The sequence below is a fragment of the Stigmatopora nigra genome, chromosome 6 (genome assembly GCF_051989575.1).
Source record: "Stigmatopora nigra isolate UIUO_SnigA chromosome 6, RoL_Snig_1.1, whole genome shotgun sequence".
NCBI lineage: Eukaryota > Metazoa > Chordata > Actinopteri > Syngnathiformes > Syngnathidae > Stigmatopora > Stigmatopora nigra.
In genome coordinates, this window is record NC_135513.1 from 7,489,820 (window position 1) to 7,510,185 (window position 20,366).

A 20,366-nucleotide genomic window follows, 5' to 3' on the forward strand; every position below is an offset into this window, starting at 1 on the left:
TACCTCAGGATTCTTTTGATGAGAAAAAACAACAATAAAACACCCAAAAATCTAAATAAAAAAAATCATAAAAAGCTCATGTTGTAGTCTTTATTTAAATGATATTGTGAATCTTTTTTCCTCAAATTGTCATAATGGTAGTAGTAGTGGTGGTAGTAGTAGATGTATTAGTAGTAGTAGTAGTAGTAGTGGTAGTAATAGTAGTAGTACCATCTAACCTCACACAATTGTGTGTGTAAAATGATAATTTATACAACAAAAGCCACTTTTCTGCTTTATTGTGACTTTCCATTTATGACATGACTGCAGATGTCTTTTATTCTTAGACATGACATGACATTCTGCAGCTTTTCTGCATACTTTTAACCGATCACTGCTGTGTTCACGTGCTATTGTGATGCAAAGCAGGGAAGTCGTATGACAGGTCGCGCAACAAGACTGTTGCCCTGCGGCTGCATGAAATGACCCAACAGGATGACAGCTGACACACTCCATTTGATGCTTTGGCACATGTTCGAATGACTACTTGGATGAAATCCCACTGTATCCAATTTAATTCTGTATTTCAATACAGTGGCTTTAAACTCATGAGTCCACATTTTTTTTCTTTTGAGTTTTACTTTGAAAAAAAATACTGAATGTTGAAAAGGCCTAAGACCTTCCATGTTCATTTGAATTGAATTCAAATGAACTTATCTTATTGTCATTTTACAATTTTAATGAGATTAGTTAAACATGGTGGTATATGTTATGATATATATATATATATATATATATATATATATAATTTTTTGACAGAAACCTGTTAAAATACTGGAAGAAAAAAAAACATTTGTCTTTACAGCGACTAACTTACAGGGTGACTATGTGCTTAAAAATGTGTGATAGGTTTGTGGTGTCGTGTTGCGACATGCCATCACTTATTTGGTTCGTACACAGCTAATGACGGGCTTGGAAAAGATATTTTATGTCCATGCAACAGCAAAAAAAAAGAAGAGTAGACCCCGCCTGCTGTTACCTATTGCTCATCCCGTCCCCATTTTAGTGTGGGTTTGACCATATATGGTAGTAAATTAAGCCCAAACCTTATTGGTGAAGATCAGACCAGGTAAATTCTTCCAGATTTTACATCCTGGATCCAAGTACAACCAGTATACTATTTATTTTCAGGTTATCCACAGTTGGTACCAAATATACATCCACTTTTAACACTGGCAATTGATTAATCTATTAGGAAAAAAGAGACCCAAGTTTTATTTCACAATTTTCAGACACATATACTAGTTTTAACGTCAACTAGCCATTACATGTCATCAAAATCAAATATATGCCTCAGAAAAAGTTGTCCACCACGATGACACACCAAAACTCGATTACAATGTCAACATTTTGCCAACTTTAACCTCTTTAATGTGTTTTTCTTGCCTTCTTAACCTATTTGTGTACATAGTTGCAGCTTTTTTATTTAATGCTCTCGTGTTGGGGCAGGCACCGACGAGTCTCTGCATTCCAACAAACACGCTTTCCTGGATGTGGGGGGGATCAAGCCTCCTGGGCCATCTGAGACCCCAGACTCCTTTTAAATAGGCCCGTCATGATGAAAATATAATAAGTAAGAAAACATCCATTTTATCACTTTAGCATTATTACACTGAAACCTAAGCATTCACAACTAGTGCTCCCAGTTTAAATAATTTAGACATTAATTGTTAATGGTCAATGGCAAAAAAAATTATACTGGGGAGTATATATAACCAGAATGTACAGTGACAGTGAATACCATAAGTGCTTCAGTTGAAGCGATTACTAATGTATTGTGAGAAATGTGGAAAAAACATTGACATTACTGTTCCTATAGATTTGTCACACTTTACTAGCAGTCCCTGAATGTAGCACAACTTCCCCACACTGAAAAGGCGGTGATTAGATAAAAGGGGCGTCGCTTAAACTCACCTGCTGGGAAAAAAAATTAAGGGGTTGCGGTTGAGAGACGGTAGAGCAGCAAACCTGCCCTGCATTAGTCCACGAACAAGACCCCGAGCCGCTTTCAACTCCGGTGCCCACAAATTCGGGTATGTCTGCTTGTTTTTCCGTTGCTGTTAGTTTATGTCTTTTTGTATGCATTCTTGACATTTTGCTGAAACATCAGCTAAACATAAAAAGTGTTAAAATAAGCAGTTCAGGTGTTCATCAAGGGACGCATTGTACACACGCGCAATAGGCATGCAGCTTCTCAAAGGTTTTTGACACATCGCTAAATTAAGTAACTTGTTATTTACTTTTATCAACCATTCATAGATCAAGTGGCTTTTTGGTTTAAAAAAGAAAACAGAAACGTGGCGTCCCAATATGCTGACATGATCTTGATGATGTGTTAAGTAGACTTCAATATTAACATCTAGCATGTTAAAAACTATTTTGGACACACCAAGTTATTTTACGTTTATATGGGAAAAAACAACACCTCTTTGGTCATTTAAAAAAAAATAATATTGTTTTATATTGTTTAAATTATTAGTCACAATGGATTGGATGTCAAACAGAAAATGAGTTCAAAGAGTACTCTTAAGTGTTTAAACACACACACACAACTTGTAAAACAGAAAACAACTTAAAAGGAGACAGATTTTCATGTTAACAAGCTAAGATCCTATTTCTTCATTTAGCACTAAAAAAAGACAGCTTTTTGACTGTAAAAAGATTATCGGCTGGACTTGTGTACCAAAATCTGTTTGCATTTCAGGTAAGTTCACAATTGTTGACCGTAGTCTTCTTTTAAGTATTTTGACGCTTTTAATCCTTTGTAAGGAACCTACTACATCTTAAATGGTATACAGTTATTTGAGGAAGCAAAAATGGTTGCATAAGTGTAGTTCAAATTACACAACACTGGCATTGGCATTTTTCTGAAGCATATTGTTAAAAAACTAGACTTGTTTAAACACGTCTTTTTTTGACATTTCGACTATCCAAGGTTTAAAGATAAGACATCATATCAACAACAGAATCTTCACATTGTTCATCTCCAAAATTTTTGATTGAGGGTTACACCAAAAGTGTTAAAAGTTATGCTTAAATGCATACCACCATGCCAAAAAAAAAAAAAAAAAGTCCAAGGCATAATAGGCAATTATTTATCATCATTATAATAACTGTTTTCCTTTCAAGTAGGAGGTCACGCTTGAAAACGGTAATATTTATTTCTCTGACGGGCTGGCACCAGTGGTTGGGACCACTGTTCTATTGTATTTGTCTTTCTGATGACATTGCGCGCAATCAAACGCTGTTTGTTTACCGACCCCGTGCTGTCTGACCCTCATTGTTTACTCGAGATGCTGACTTCGGTTCCTTTCTTAAAGATTGTTGCATTTTGCAATGCATGTTTTGCCGAAAACACCAGAGCCGCCTCCCCTGCTCTAATTATTCATTCGTCTGAGCACATAATGAACTTAGTAGGCAGACAGAGGACTGTTGAACTGATTCTTTTATCCTTTGCTCACACTCTCGCACTCCTATCTTGCCTCATCAACCTTTGACCCACAAATGGGAATTCCATGCATGATTTACTCCTGCATTGCTGTTTCATAATAATTACTGAAAACATGCAAAGACTGAGAACAATTTAAATGACTGGATTTGTTAGTGGGTGTGGCTTAAACTAAGATCATGTAGATATTTGGGCTATCTGATGTGAATAGGTCCTCTCCTACTGATTTGAACATGTTAATCATTCTGCCGCAATTAAGGGTTTCTTAGATTAAAAAAAAAGAAAGAAAATTGGTAGCAATGGCAGAGCAGGAAGTAATTTTCGTAATAGTCTTTAGTTGAAGTAAATAAAGAGATTGACAACACGTAGCAAACAGACTGTTATGTACCCAATTCTTCTGAACATTATGCAGCCTCCTCGCCTTTTTCTTAGCCAGTCACTGAGTTTTGTTTTGATTTGTTGTTTTGTAATTGGCAAATCCTTAACGTTTTAAGAAATTTCCCCCAACTGGACAATCGCTGCACCTCTCGTACTTTGGACAGAAAAGTGCAATTCTTGACCTGACTCGATATGCGTTCAAAATTAATATCAGATAGTTGAGGGTATGGCAGGGCACAATGAGTGTGACATAACACTTTAGCTGACATTGATGGCGACAGACGTCCAATCTATTTCGACGAGGCGTGAATGATTGCCTCTAGTGCCTGCCAATCAAAATGGATTGTCTATCAGCATCAGTATTAGCCAAAGAGGTCATCAGAAAATGTATTCTCTTCAATATATCATTCACATATTGTAGCATATTTTGTGGAATGCATTGTCAGCTTCCTACTGATGCCCACAGTGTCCACTTTAAACACTTCCAAAAATGGTTCCTTGTTTGATAAAAGTTGGGTGTGCCTTCGGGAGAGAGTAATAACATTTCTCTCCTTGCCCGGACCTGTTCCTTCCCGACATTCCTGACTACAAAGCATCGCTCCATAGGGACTTGAATGAGACTTCTTGTATCTGTTTGTCCTTTTTCGGTAGCAGGGATACTGGCAGAGGATAATGAACAATTGGATGGGGAATAGGAAAATTATATCGTTACCGGTCTTGTTTTTCCCTTTAAATGAATTAGATATGACCTTTTCATTTGTATACAATGAGTTAAATACTTCAAAAAAACAACAACACCCCAAACCATCAATGCATTCATTTTCTGAAGCGGTTATCCTCACAAAGGTTGCAGGGGGTGCTGGAGCCTATCCCAGCTGACTTTGGGAACCAGGTGAGGCAGATCCTGAATTGGTGGGCAACAAGTATACATTTTTGAAAATTCATTTTGATTAAAATAATATTAAATATGACAATACAGTAGAATACTGTGACTAGATTGCCTCTGTCAGATTGACATTCTAAGAAATATTTTCTTTGAAATGGTCACTGACTCACTCCATGGCAGATCTTGAGAACTAGAAAAATGCATCACCAAATGAAGGAAGGACTCCCGAACGAGTCACACGCACTAAACAATGGAGAATGAGGAAAAAAGAATTTAATGCACGTCCATGAAATATTATCAACTCTTTCAATTCTTCCACTCTCTAAATAAACTGAACGAGTAAAAAAGCTCCCTGAGTCAGGCTAATGATAACATCTTCACCACAAATTTGGCAACCCTCAAAGGCGTTGACTATCATCGTATTACGGCACAGTTGTTGCTTCCCGTCATTCTGTCCGTCAGTGCAATTGGGTAAAAAAGCTCAAAATGATTTCTCTGACAATGTGGGGAGGTATTACACTGGCCGACTTATTTTATTTTGAGGCTTAACTCTAACTGCCGATGATGGCGATGGACTTCAAATCAATTTGAACGGATTTGACGTCTATCGCCGTCAATGTGTTGACGTTACTTCGATCTCTGCGAATGTTGTGGCCTTTCTAAGTTGGAAATATTTCGTTTTACAGTTACCATGAGTGACGCAGACAAGTTTCTGTATGGGGACCGCGGCGGGATAAGCGACCCGCTAGCTCAGGCTGACTGGGCTACCAAAAAGCAGGTATGGATACCCTCGGAGAGGCTGGGCTTCGAGGCCGGTTCCGTCAAGGAGGAGGTCGGCGACGAGTGCGTGGTGGAGCTAAGCGACTCTGGCAAGAAGGTAAAAGTCCAAAAGAAGGAGACACTGGTACTCCATAGTATTCTGACACCATTCCGAACTTCAGGTAAAGGTCAACAAGGACGACATCCAGAAGATGAACCCACCCAAGTTCAACAAGGTGGAGGACATGGCGGAGCTCACCTGCCTCAACGAGGCCTCGGTGTTACACAACCTCAAAGAGCGTTATTACTCCGGACTCATCTACGTGAGTTTGGCTACATTACCATCGCGACATCACGAGTGACCTTGAGTTCTGACTCTTCTGATTTTTTTTTTACTCTATTAGACATACTCAGGCCTCTTCTGTGTGGTGGTTAACCCTTACAAGCACCTTCCCATCTACTCAGAGGAAATCATCAACATGTACAAGGGAAAGAAGAGGCATGAGATGCCACCTCACATTTATGCCATCACTGACACAGCCTACAGGAGCATGATGCAGGGTACATACATGCATGTGGCACATTCTCCTTATGTTTATTGGGGGGGGGGGGGGGGTTAGGGTTAGGGTTAGGTGATAAAAATGTATGACATTGATAATGCGTTGTGTCCTATTAATGGTGGTAAATGATATGGTATGAAAAGACAAAAAAACAGTTTTTACATTGACCACACTGTAATATTGCCATTTTCTCATTTACACTAATTAAGAAAACCGGTCAAAGATCTTCCTACTGTTCTACCTGCGTTGGTTATTTAATAAATGACATATTGGCTTCCATTTACGGCAATTGACCTCCATTTGTAACCATCACTGCCACCCCCAGAAAGGAAGATTATGACTTTGTTATTTTAATTATATCCATATTTGTTTGTTTTACAGATCGCGAGGATCAATCTATCCTCTGCACGTAAGTCACTCATTTGTCACACACTTGTAATATTGTTAAATCTTACTCCAGTAATGTTCATGTCCCAAAACCATCCTAGCTGGGAAACTAGTTGTGGAGTATAGAATGTATGGATTAGATCCCACACTATTACAGCTTTAGATGGATATAATATCGTGACTGTTTCGTGCCAACTTTTTCAGTGGGGAGTCTGGAGCAGGCAAAACGGAGAATACCAAGAAGGTCATTCAGTATCTGGCCCATGTCGCTTCATCTTTCAAGTCCAAGAAGGATCAGGTCTGTATTTGTTTGCCTAATCATTATACGTAATGTCACATTTTTAATTGTGTCGCTTGTTCTTTCACTTTATCCTGTAATTCAATCTACCTGAGCACATTCCTCCTTCAGGTCTTGGCATGTCTGTCATACAAGTGTGTTCTGTAATTTTTTTATTTTCATGATTTGTAACTGTGTTTCAGGATTTTTATCAAAAGTTAAAACTCACTTTTAATTTTTCCCCCATGTCTCTACAGGGCAGCACAGTTCTGTCACATGTGAGTTAATCATCTGTTTACCTATTCATCTGTTTTTGCAAGCTTTTGAAAAAGGAGCTTTCTGTTGTCTATGTGCTTTTGTGTTGTTTTTTTTTCCAAGGAAATGCATTTAATCACTCGATAGCTTTTATGGTATTCAAGTTTAGCTATATTGAGGATAATGAGAATGTAACGTCTCATCAATTCTTCTGCAAGTTTGCTTATTGACACACAACATCCACTCCGTTTTGCACAATAGGAACTTGCAAAGTTTTTAAGAACTAGATTGTCTTCCATGGGAAAATTGTATGATAGAACAAAGACAAATACAGTACCAAGTTGCATTTACAATTTATGATTTGTGATTTGGGTGAGCGCAAAATTTAACTAGTATTTAGAAAGTACAGACTAACAAATGTTAGAAATTAAATATTCCGTCCCAAATTCTTTTAAAGTTAATACTTAAAGGAAACCAGTTGGTTACAACATAGGTATGCAAAATGAAAAGTGATATGAAAAGGCAGAATTTTTGGATGATAGACGCAGTATCAAGTGTACCCTGCCAACTATTTGAAACCCATACAAGGTGCGCCTGCCCAACCCCTGCCAGCAGCTATATTTTCTTGTTACAGCGTGTGTCACAATGTAATGATGCATTTCCTTCCTTGGGGGTGATTTTGGAGGGGCGTGGTGTTATTTAATCTGTAGGCCTACATGGCTGGAATGGTCCTCTTAGTTTGCTTTGCTGCAACCACATGAGATTGTATACATGTCAGAAGTGGAAATGCCTAGTTTAAGTCTATCTCATATGTATTAGGGGGAGCTGGAGAAACAGCTACTACAGGCTAACCCCATTCTGGAGGCCTTTGGTAATGCCAAGACCGTCAAGAATGACAACTCCTCTAGATTTGTAAGCATGACTCACATCTTGTCAAAAATATTTTGTCTTGGTGTAACATGAATAACACTTCTTTTCCCCCTGTGCCTGTAGGGAAAATTTATCAGAATCAACTTTGATGTGAATGGATACATCGTTGGAGCCAACATCGAAACTTGCATCCTTTCATTCCCAAACTCCCCAGTTGATAATTTTCCTTAATGGTCATTTAAAATATTAATTTTCTGAAATTTACCGATGACTTTAAAAACATGATCGAGGCTAGCTATTTCTTTTACGGTTCTGGATGAATTTGAGGCAAAAAAAATTTCTGGACCGATTGATTATCCAAAATTTAAAGTAGTGATAACGACTAGTGGTTGGGACAGTTATTTGTCTAGTAATTTATATCATTCGCACCGATTTTGAGACCATCCCAATCCCTTAAAAATATTGTTCTTCCTCTGGCCAAGATGCACCGTCTTGGCAAGTTTGACGACTGTGCCATTCATAGTCTCCCAATAAACCAGATGCATCAATTCCAGCTTTAATCCATTTTTACTCGGAAGGCAAACAGAGATCATTGCCAGTTCTTTATGAGGCCAATTTTTAAAAAAAAAAAAAATGTTTTTTTTTTTTTTAACAATTTACCCAAAAGTCTCATCTTTTTAGTAAGGGTTAATCCTGACACTCCCCTAGAGTATACCACACTTTTAAAAAAAATAGGTTAAGTTCTTTATAATTAGCACCAAACTAAACGTTTGGTTGTTTTTGCCCATGTATGTTGGTTCATCTTTAACTGAAGGTGTGACCAGACCTGCTGGAAAAATCTCGAGCCATCAGACAAGCCCAAGAAGAGCGAACCTTCCATATTTTCTACTACATGTTGACTGGTGCGGGAGACAAGCTGCGCTGTAAGCACTCATTTGCCCATCTCAATCACATGTAAAATGGAGCAAGTGGTCATGGTATTGTGAGCTTAATTTACAACATTCTCTCCTTGTAGCGGAGTTATGTCTGGAAGACTATAGCAAGTACCGCTTCCTGTCTAATGGCAACGTGACAATTCCGGGACAGCAGGACAAAGACATGTTCGTGGAAACCATGGATGCCTTCCAAATCATGAGCATCCCAGAAGAGGAAAGAACTGGTATGGAAAATTTCTCACATTAGCTTCCGAGTGCACACTAAGCATTCCCTCCTCAGGCCTGTTGAAGGTGGTCTCCGCTGTGCTGCAATTGGGGAACATGACCTTCAAAAAAGAGCGCCACTCTGACCAGGCCTCATTGACAGATGACACTGGTACTTTCTTTGAAATCACTCTCTCATCTCGTCTTATTACACATCCCTTAATGTGATTGGCGTGGCATCCTTCTTCTTCATTACATAGCGGCCCAGAAAGTGACCCACCTGCTGGGCATCAACGTGACCGACTTCATTAGAGCCATCTTGTCGCCGCGAATCAAGGTTGCCAATCATGCTACATTCTGCCATTTTTCCATTTGTGAAAATGCCTCTATTTGCCAGTAACAAAGCGTATTCGTTGTAGGTGGGTCGTGATTACGTCCAGAAGGCTCAGACTCAGGAGCAGGCTGAATTTGCTGTGGAGGCCTTGGCCAAAGCATCATATGAGAGGATGTTCCGTTGGTTGGTGATGAGGATCAACAAAGCTTTGGACAAGACCAAAAGGCAAGGAGCCTCCTTTATTGGCATCCTGGACATTGCTGGATTTGAGATCTTTGAGGTAGAGTCACCGTACCTTAAGTCACAAATATTTCTTGAATTAAAACAGTCGTACTCATTGACTCACTCTTTTTTTTTTTGCAGCTGAACTCGTTTGAGCAACTGTGCATCAACTATACTAATGAGAAGCTGCAGCAGCTCTTCAACCACACTATGTTCATTCTGGAGCAGGAGGAGTATCAGAGGGAGGGCATCGATTGGAGCTTCATTGATTTTGGCCTGGACCTGCAGCCTTGCATTGACCTTATTGAGAAACATGTACGTAAACTGGATTCATGCACGGCAATCTACTTGGACAGTATTTTGATGAGTGGGAAAAATATTTACTGCGGACTTGCTCCATCAATGTATATTTGTTTTCCAGGAATACTTCAAACTCATTTTTGTCAGGGGCTAAGTTAAACTTATTGTTTAATTTCAGGCCTTGTGATGACTAAACAAATAAACAATTTCCTCATTATTATAAATACACCACAAGTTGACTGATAGCTGGCTTTGAAGTCAGAAAAAAACTCATTTGGACAACTAAAATTGCTTATATTATTTAAAAATTTTATGAGGGATCCTCTGAAATGTTGGTATTCAAGAAAGAAGCTGTTGAGAATGAGCTGGTACCTGGCAGCTGTGATCTAGATTGCTTAGCCTTTGTGACTTGTTGAATTTGATCATTTGTCTTAACTTAGGTAAGTTGATGGAATGTACTTGCTTGCCTTGCAGTCTGGGCCTCCTGGCATCTTGGCTCTGCTGGATGAGGAGTGCTGGTTCCCCAAAGCTACTGACAAGAGCTTTGTGGAAAAGGTGGTACAGGAGCAGGGAACACACCCCAAGTTTCAGAAACCAAAGGTGCTCAAAGACGACGCAGACTTCTGCGTTATCCATTATGCTGGCAAGGTAAATAGTATATTCTGGAAGTTATGTTTACTTTTAGTTCTTTATTAATAAAGATGCATTGTCATCCAGGTGGACTACAAGGCGGACGCATGGCTGATGAAAAACATGGATCCTCTCAATGAGTGTGTGACCACATTGCTCAATCAGTCCACTGACAAATTTACAGCTGACCTGTGGAAAGACGGCAAGTGGATTTTGCTAAATTTACTTTTCCATTATGGCACAGAGTCAGCCTGGTGTCCCTTTTTTAAGGGGGCACAAAGGTTATTGTCGTTGTTGAGTAAAATAATATATAGTTTATTCACCTCGACACCATTTTTTTTTTCTATTCCTTCCAGTTGACCGTATTGTTGGCCTGGATAAGGTGGCAGGAATTTCTGACTCTATGCACGGTGCATTTAAAAGCCGTAAAGGCATGTTTCGCACGGTGGGCCAGTTGTACAAGGAGCAGCTTGGGAACCTGATGACCACGCTCAGAAACACCAATCCCAACTTTGTCCGTTGTATCATCCCCAATCATGAGAAGAAGGTAATACTAATGATGGCTTTCAGCCACTCAACAATAGCACTATCAATGACAGTCAATGTGTGTCCTATTAGGGCCAAACAAGTGTTTCATTCCACATGGTTGTATGATAACACTAACAATACTAATATTATTATGTTCTGACCTGCTTTTAGGCTGGTAAACTCGAGCCTCACCTAGTTCTGGACCAGCTGAGATGTAACGGAGTCTTGGAGGGGATCCGTATCTGCAGACAGGGCTTTCCCAACCGCATTGTCTTCCAGGAGTTTAGACAGAGGTAATGCACACAAACACCAAGATGTGCAAATCTGTTGAGAAGACGATGAAATTACATATTTTTTATCATCCTATTTCAGGTATGAGATCCTCACTCCAAATGCCATTCCAAAGGGTTTCATGGATGGCAAGCAGGCCTGTGTGCTGATGGTAGGAAGCACAAATCAGAAATACAAGGGAGAACCGACATGATACGATCCCGGAAAACGTGGCTCTTTTTCAGATCAAGGCACTGGAGTTGGACCCCAACCTGTACCGCATCGGTCAGAGTAAAGTATTCTTCAGAGCCGGCGTCCTGGCTCACCTAGAGGAGGAGAGAGACTTGAAGATCACCGACGTCATTATTAGCTTCCAGGCCTGGTGCCGAGGATACGTGGCCCGCAAGTAAGGATGTGTTCTGGAGTTCGTTTGGCAACTTTGCCTCAAACGTGTCATTTGTTGGTTGGTTTTAATGGAGCTCATTTGTCCGCTTTGCCACAAACTCCTAAATTTGTTGGTTGTTGTAATTATAGAGCCTTTGCCAAGAGACAGCAGCAGTTGATGGCTATGAAAGTTATCCAGAGGAACTGTGCTGCTTATCTCAAGCTCAGGAATTGGCAGTGGTGGAGACTTTTCACAAAGGTATGCCTTGATTAATGATAACAATTATAGAATAGGCTTTTGTTTAGGTTTCTGACGGCCAAATAAATTTCCTCCTCCAAAATGATGAAATAATGATTCATAGCTATTGTACATTTGTGCAATGTTGAAGTGTTTTCAGTGCTTCATATGTAAATACTCAAATGTTAGCCTGCACACTACTTATTTTCATTGCAGATTCTTCCAAATGACCCATAATTGTGTGAGGAGATTAACAATCGGGGGGAAAAAATTGCCAAATTGTAGTAAAGGTGTTGCCTGTCCCTTCTAAGCTTTATTTGTTTTGTCATAAAGGTGAAGCCACTGCTTCAAGTCAGCCGACAGGAGGAGGAGATGTTTGCCAAGGACGAGGAGCTGCAGAAGGTTAAAGAGAAGCAGTTGCAGGCTGAGGAACAGATTCAACAATATGCGAGCAAGCAAAGCCAGGTTGGAATGTTGCTAATGCTCTGAGGAAAAATTTGACCGTGCTTATGCATGCATTCCTTGTTTCTTGTGATGGCCAGCTAAGTGCGGAGAAACTGGCTCTCCAAGAGCAGCTCCAGGCCGAGACGGAGTTATGTGCGGAAGCCGAGGAGATGCGAGCTCGCTTGGCCATCAAGAAGCAGGAGCTGGAGGAAATCCTCCACGACATGGAAGGTCGCCTGGAAGAGGAAGAAGAGCGTGTTGGGCAGATGCAATCTGACCGGAAGAAGATGCAGCAGAACATTACTGTCAGTGAAGGGGAACTGGGTCATACCCAAATATCAGACAGATTTCATTTTTATGTTTTTTGTACTATTTTAGGAACTTGAGCAGCAACTTGATGAGGAGGAAGCGGCCAGACAGAAACTACAGATGGAGAAGGTCACCACAGATGCCAAACTGAAAAAAATAGAGGAAGCCATGATGGTTCTGGACGACCAGAATAACAAGCTCAACAAGGTCCCTAGCACTCTCCAGTGTCTCTTCTTGTCTCTTGTCGTGTCTGCCATTGCACACTTGCATTTTCCTCACTTTGCGACTTTAGGAGAAGAAACTAATGGAGGAGAGGATTTCCGAGTTTACAACCAATTTGTCTGAGGAGGAGGAGAAGTCAAAAAGCTTGCAGAAACTCAAGAATAAACATGAAGCCATGATTACAGATTTGGAAGGTAATTTTTTTTCTGTGAAATCCTTTCTTTTTCCTCAATGTAGTGCTTTAGCTGCCATTGACACCAATAAAAGTTCAATCTATTTTGACTGGGAGTTTCATCTATGCTCAGACTTCTATTGCCGTTAATGGGTGTTTTTTTTCTACCACCGCACCTTAGTCAGAGCTAGCCCTTATTGGTCATAGAGTAGTAAAGTTAATTAGCTGTAGCTTGTTGTACGAGGAACTGTTATTTTAAAGTGTGCTTGTGTTAAAATTCAGATCGTCTAAGAAAGGAGGAGAAAATACGTCAGGAGCTGGAGAAGAATCGCAGGAAACTTGAAGGTGACTCGACAGACCTTGGCGACCAGATTTCAGAACTTCTAGCCCGCATTGCTGAACTTGAGGCTCAGCTGGCCAAGAAAGAGGAGGAGCTGCTGAATGCACTGGCAAAGTTGGTATCATTCTCATTTGGATCATTTTCACTCCAACTCCATGCTCACCTGCCCTTTGCCGCAGGATCGAAGAGGAAGCGGCCGCAAAGAACACGGCCCAGAAGAAGATTCGGGAACTGGAGGCTCAGATCTCCGAGCTGCAGGAAGATCTGGAGCTGGAGAGACAAGGGCGCAACAAAGCAGAGAAACTGCGGAGGGACCTGGGAGAGGAGCTGGAAGCTCTCAAGACTGAGTTGGAGGACACTTTGGACTCTACAGCAGCACAGCAGGAGCTCAGGTATAAGACCACTGCGCCCTTTATCTGTAAAATGTTGCTATATTATGTGTTATAACCAGGTATTTCTTTGCGGAGGTATTCAATTTTGCTTATACGATGTACACACTTGAGACCTGTTAGAAAACAATTTAACTATTCCTTGTAAAAATGGTATACTGTTGATAATGTGACAACCATCCCCTTCCCAATTGTGCAAACCAAACCTATACCTTGTTTTTGGTTAAAAGTTGAACTAAGAGCTGGCTAGCAAGATCATGCACTTTGTCTCCATACTTTTTAATGATAACATTATTGCAGAAAAAGTCAATGAAAAGAATAGCAAACTGACCTTTTCCAACAAACATCATCCTCCAGTAGTTGAGTATATTTCAAATGTGACCCCATAAGGCTACAGGACGCCATTTTCCAGATTGTTAAATGCTCTCCATCCTTCCAGGTCCAAACGTGAGACCGAGGTCTCACATCTCAAGAAGACTCTGGAGGATGAGGCCAAGGCCAATGAGCAGTTGATGGCCGACATGAGACAGAAACACAACCAGGCATTTGACGAGCTCAACGAGCAGCTGGAACAGGCCAAACGGGTAAGGAGCGTAACCGTTATGGCTTTCCAATGACAGGCTGAAGTGTTTAACCACAGCCGTGTGATACAGAACAAGATGTCGGTGGAGAAATCAAAACAGGCCCTAGAAAGCGAATGGAACGAAGTGCAGATCGAACTAAAGACACTGACCCAAAGCAAAACAGATTCCGAGCACCGTAGGAAGAAGGCGGAGGCCCAAGTTCAGGAGCTCCAGGTCAAATTTGGAGACAGTGAACGGCAGAGGCAGGAGATGGTTGACAAGTTGACTAAAATGCAGGTCCGGCCATACTAAAAGGAGCTGCAATTTGTTATGAAAGATGTGTTTTCACACTGTCACTTTCCATGCGTTTAGTCTGAGCTAGACAATGTCAACACCCTACTGAATGAAGCAGAGGGCAAGAACATCAAATCCAGCAAAGACCTTTCTTCAACTGAGTCTCAGCTGCAGGATTCACAGGTAATACTAATCCAAATGAGTATTTGCATTTTTTAGTTTCTTTTTTTTTTAAAGAGAACACGCACGTAATATGGAAAAAAAAGTAGGATATGTTTCTTTCTGCTCATCCAGCGTCTGGTCGCATACTCTTGGAAAACGAAAAGAAGTAGAACAATGTAAGAAGCTTGGCAAACTGTTAGTTCACATGCTAACTCTTATCGTGAAGTTGGCATGAAGTAACAAAATAGTCATTTTTAGGGGGCACCGTCAGAGTAAATAGACCTAAAATTCTGGACCGTCCTGCAATAAATAAGACGGATATCCACCCCAATCTGAATATATGATTGTGGCGGGCAGTGCAATTATGAAATGGGCCCTCAGTTGGGACCTCTACTGTAATCTATTTGTTCTAGTATTTCATTCCATTTATTTCCTGGCAATTTCCTTGTTTTGATTAAAGTTAGGTTAAAAGTAGTTTTAACTGATAATAATTGTAATGCTGACTTCATCTGATGCGCTAAAGTTTGAAGTAGGTAACCTTTCTTCAGTTGTGGCTTTGCTTTGATTGATCAAAGTTAGTTAGTGGACATAAGTAATGATGTCACATTGTTGTCATGTCATTGCCTCGAAGCACTAGTTTTTCCAACTGATTTTGTACAGTTCACATGCAGTGAGTTGGTTTTGGCACAAAAATAAACATGTCCATTTCAAGATTCAAGGTTTCTCCACAGGGTCCACTAGTTGCACACAAAGAACACAATGTCAACATAAGAAATGTGTACATGGTATTTATTTTGTATTTACATTATAGAAATTGTAACCATGGGTCACATCTATTCTTATGCTTGACATAACTTCTTTGATTGACGTTTGTTTAGATGAGATTTTTCGACGAGCACCAGATACCTGAAGAAATGATAGAAAATGTAACAATCCAAAAAAGTACAGGTTTATAGAATCTGTAATGTGTGCAAGACAGTTTTCTGAATTGTAGCGCCTTGTTTTTCCTCCTTGCTTGACTTGTAGGAGCTGCTCCAAGAAGAGACTCGTCAGAAGCTGAGCTTTTCCACACGCTTACGGCAGCAGGAAGAAGAGCAGAACAACCTGCGGGAGATGCTGGAGGAAGAGGAGACAGCCAAAAGAAATGTGGAAAAGCAGGTGTCCTCGCTTCAGGTCCAGGTTAGCTTCACGGACATCCCACTTGCTTCTGTTAATCACGAGCCACATTTAATTGCCGACCTTGGTGCCCCCTCAGTTGGCTGACATGAAGAAGAAGCTGGATCAGGAGCTGGCTAACGTAGAAAGCGCGGAGGAGGCTCGCAAGCGCGTCCAGCGTGACGCCGATTCCTATCAGCAGCAGCTGGAAGAGAAGACGGCCGCCTTCGACAAACTGGAGAAAACCAAAACCCGTTTGCAGCGGGAGCTGGAAGATCTTCTGGTGGATCAGGACAACTTGAGGCAGGTGGTCTCCAACCTGGAAAGGAAGCAGAAGAAGTTTGACCAGGTATCACAGATAACACGTACCTCGTTTTAATCGAGCAGCTGTCGGTTTTGATTGATTTAATATTTCCAAATGAGCGTTTTTTGTCCCCAAAACATACATTAGATATTATTTATAACAAACTAATTTCTACACAAATTCAGAGAAGAAAAAAAAACAAGGCTATGTCTATCATTGTTAGTAGCACTGAGAGCTGAACGCTCCATTACTCTCCAATTAGATGCTCGCTGAGGAGAAGACCATCTCCACCAAGTACGCCGAGGAGCGCGACAGGGCTGAAGCCGACGCCAGGGAGAAGGACACGCGGGCGCTGACTCTGGCCCGCGAGCTCGAGACCGTGATCGACTTGAAGGATGAGTTGGATCGGGCCAACAAGTTGCTGAAAGCGGAGATGGACGACTTGGTCTCCTCTAAGGATGACGTGGGCAAGAGTGTAAGGGGAAAAAACCCTCATGCAGATTCAGGAGGAGAACGTTTAGTGTGCCGCATCGTGACTGGAAACCATTGTGTGGTGCAGGTTCACGAGCTGGAGCGCTCCAAGCGTGCCATGGAGCAGCAGCTGGAAGAGATGAGGCTCCAGGTGGAGGAACTGGAGGACGAGCTGCAGTCCACTGAGGATGCCAAACTGCGTCTGGAGGTCAACATGCAGGCCATGAAAGCCCAATTTGATCGGGACCTGCAAGCCAGAGATGACCAGGGCGAGGAAAGAAGGAAACAGCTGGTCAAGCAGGTTGTTTATAGTTACTCAAAATAATACACATGGCTTCAACTTTGAACAATGAGATTTCTGCAGAAAACAACCCTAGATAACCCTGACTTAAGCCTTTTGTAGCATTTAGCCCATAAGATGTACATATTGATAAAATCCACAATGTTTGTATAATTCTCCTTTTGCTCTCAGGTTGCTGGAATGGAAGTGGAGCTGGAGGAGGAACGCAGGCAGCGCTCTCAGGCCCTGTCCTCCAAGAAGAAGATGGAGATGGACCTGGCCGATCTTCAAAACCAAATCGATGTCATCGGCAAGGGCCGCGACGAGGCTATCAAACAGCTCAAGAGGTTGCAGGTAAATCCCCCAACTCAATCATTGCCGTTAATGCGGATACACGCCTGATTCAATCGAAGAAGTAGGTTTGAACGCACTGCATTCTTGTGTATATTCAATACAAAGGCCCAGATGAAAGAGCAACTGCGAGAGCTAGACGAGCTACGCTTGTCCAGAGATGAATCGGTCAATGTGGCTAAGGAGATGGAGAGGAAGCTGAAGGTCATGGAAGCGGATGCCCTGCGCTACCAAGAGGTTTGACATTTTTATGTTTGCTATTTAGAGCCTATCAATTAGGCCATTTGTACGCGTTTTGGAAATTGCATCATATTATAGCGGTGGCGTCCTCTCCTCCCAACAGGATCTGGCCACTGCTGAAAGACTCAAGAGACAAATCCAATCGGAGAGAGAGGAGCTGCAGGATGAGATAAACAACGGCAACACCAAAAAGTACAAAATCAAACTTTATCAGTATTGGGAACCCACTTTACTAAGTTAATGTTAACTTATTAAAATGAGTTGTTCTTATTTGATTGACCAAGTTTCAGGGTAAACTATAGTTGCAAATCTGATTGCTCAGTCAGGATTATGCTGAAATACTTTCCCCTTTTTTTGGTCATTTCCTACTGTATGAAGGGCAATCCTTCCATTTTGTGTGTTCCTTGCCCTGACAGTTAACACTCCCACTTGAATGTGTTGTTCAGTTCTCTGCTGACTGAGGAAAAGAGGAGACTGGAAGCTCGCATAGTCCAATTAGAGGAAGATCTGGAGGAGGAGCTTCTCAACACCGAGATGGTCAACGAGCGTCTGAAAAGAACCATGTTACAGGTGCCATTCTTTTTATTTTCCTTTTTGGTAGTATGTGAAAAGAAAAAGTGTCACCTGGGGTTAATATGGGTGTGTGTGTCATTCTGACTTAGATGGAGCAGATGACCACCGAGCTCGCCGCCCAGCACAGCAGCGTCCAGCTTTTGGAGGGCACTCGTTCCCAGCTGGACCGACAGAACAAAGAGCTGAAGCTGAAGCTGCAAGAGCTTGAAAGCACCATCAAGTCCAAGTACAAATCGTCCATCACTTCTCTGGAGGCCAAGATCGCGCAATTGGAGGAACAGCTTGACATTGAGTCAAAGTTAGTCTGATTCTATTGCGTTCCTCGATAAAAGATACTTTGCCAATCTTTTGTTTTCATTTACTCTGCTAATTTTGGAATTCAGGGAGCGCCAACAAGCATCCCGGCTGGTTAGGAGAACGGAGAAGAAGCTGAAGGAGACGTTGCTGCAGGTTGAAGATGAGCGGCGCAGTGCCGAACAATACAAAGATCAGGCGAGGCCTCTTTTTACAGTTTAACCCCAGATGGCGTTGTTATACTTTTTCCTTATATGCAACTTTAGTAGTTTTGCAAAATAGAGGAAAACATTTTAAGAGAAAATTTGTTTAAACTTGGATTCAGGCCGACAAGACCAACAATCGAATGAGGCAGCTGAAGCGGCAGCTGGAGGAGGCTGAGGAGGAGGTGACCAGAGCCAACGCCTACCGTCGAAAACTGCAGAGGGATCTGGACGATGTCACGGAGTCTGCAGATGCAATGAACCGAGAAGTCAGCAGTCTGAAGAGCAAGCTCAGGTTAGATCGCTCACAAATTTTAAGATGGGGGGGGGGGGGGGGGGGGGATCTAAAGATGTAGTACTTGGTTGCCTCATTTTAACATTTGATGGGATTGTTGCTTGGAGCTGTAATAGTGTTTTTACACATTTTTAATCATTAGTTCTAAACGTATTTACAAATGGATTTCTAATTATAACCACATTTACATAAAATAAAAGTTTCATATTTCTTTATCTTTAATAACTATAGATAGTCACTTGACCTTTAGAGGATAAAAGGTTAAGGGTCAAAAATGAAATTGAAGACTCAGCTTTTGGATACTGACCTGTGTTCATATTTTGTCGTTAAGGCGTGGAGACATCCATTTGAACATCCGCCGCACTATTAATCGCACGGGACTGGATAGCGACGACGACGTGGACGGGGCCACCGATGTTACCGAGCCGGCAGCAGAGTGAGCACATAAAGCGGAGAGAGAATACAATTTGCACCAAAGTTTTAAGTCCAACGGACAAATTACATTCTGTAAGTGTAAAATGCTCTGGCACAGACTTGCGTAGCCTTATATGAATTTATACAACATCATTCTTGATAGTGTCCAATTTCCCATTGATATTTGGCCAAATATTCATATCAGTGACTGAATCTTTTTCTATTAAAAGGGCTTTATCATGTATGTATTATCACACAAGGCTTTTGCTTGAACTGAATCTCACGTGACAGTTTTATTTTCTACATAACTGGGGGCAGGTGGTTCATATTTCACATCAGAATAAATGTACCTCATCTATATTGGTGGTGGGTTTACCATTTAGCTGCTCTATACATTTATTTGTCTTCTAGATTGTGTTCTGCATCATCCCATTCCTGCATGCCCACTCCCATAAAAAAAAACATTGCATAATTACCATTTTATGGCAGTTCTTCATATCTTAACCAATGCCTTAATGCAATTATATATTATGAACATTTACATATAATAAAAAAAAATCATTTGATTCTCATTCGTCATTGTGTGTGTTCATTGTAGTTTTTGGAAACTTTAGACATATACTTTGTATGAGGGAAACATTTGGTTATAATTAACTTGAGCTTTAGAACTGAGTCAAGCTCCTGCACAATATATATTTTTTTGTTTTTTATTAGAAAATAACATTTTGATACTAATGAATATCTTGCTACAAGTTTCTTTAAAACCCAATGAATTTGTCTATGTTTTAATTATCAAAATGATGAAAATGGTGACAAAATGTGACATTCACATGTGGAAATATTTTGTAAGCATTATTACAATTTTTTAAAATGAAAAATAAAATAGAAGGCTAATAAATGCATTTAAGAGTTAACTAGCCCCTGTTAAATTATTATTTGGATGACTGAATTCTTGCCTTTCAATTCATGGTCAATGAGTTAAATAAA

At 40.9% G+C, this 20,366-nt stretch overlaps 1 protein-coding gene across 1 annotated transcript; it reads left to right on the top strand.

Moving 5' to 3' along the window:
* The first annotated feature begins 1,963 nt into the window (after window positions 1-1,963).
* On the top strand, window positions 1,964-19,953 carry LOC144197680 (myosin-9-like). Its single transcript, XM_077718209.1, has 43 exons — window positions 1,964-2,072; window positions 5,438-5,628; window positions 5,693-5,833; window positions 5,915-6,071; window positions 6,452-6,479; window positions 6,662-6,755; window positions 6,992-7,012; window positions 7,809-7,901; window positions 7,983-8,046; window positions 8,684-8,782; window positions 8,875-9,018; window positions 9,075-9,170; window positions 9,259-9,335; window positions 9,418-9,612; window positions 9,696-9,869; window positions 10,329-10,502; window positions 10,572-10,686; window positions 10,841-11,031; window positions 11,184-11,305; window positions 11,385-11,454; window positions 11,528-11,688; window positions 11,817-11,925; window positions 12,238-12,369; window positions 12,447-12,653; window positions 12,727-12,864; window positions 12,950-13,073; window positions 13,334-13,505; window positions 13,571-13,783; window positions 14,220-14,364; window positions 14,434-14,640; window positions 14,716-14,820; window positions 15,826-15,978; window positions 16,055-16,303; window positions 16,521-16,733; window positions 16,818-17,030; window positions 17,202-17,363; window positions 17,469-17,597; window positions 17,704-17,792; window positions 18,047-18,170; window positions 18,263-18,471; window positions 18,557-18,665; window positions 18,793-18,965; window positions 19,297-19,953. Exons 2-43 carry the CDS (start codon window positions 5,443-5,445, stop codon window positions 19,403-19,405), a joined length of 5,886 nt encoding a protein of 1,961 aa, XP_077574335.1. The 5' UTR covers window positions 1,964-2,072; window positions 5,438-5,442; the 3' UTR covers window positions 19,406-19,953.
* Window positions 19,954-20,366: the final 413 nt, after the last annotated feature.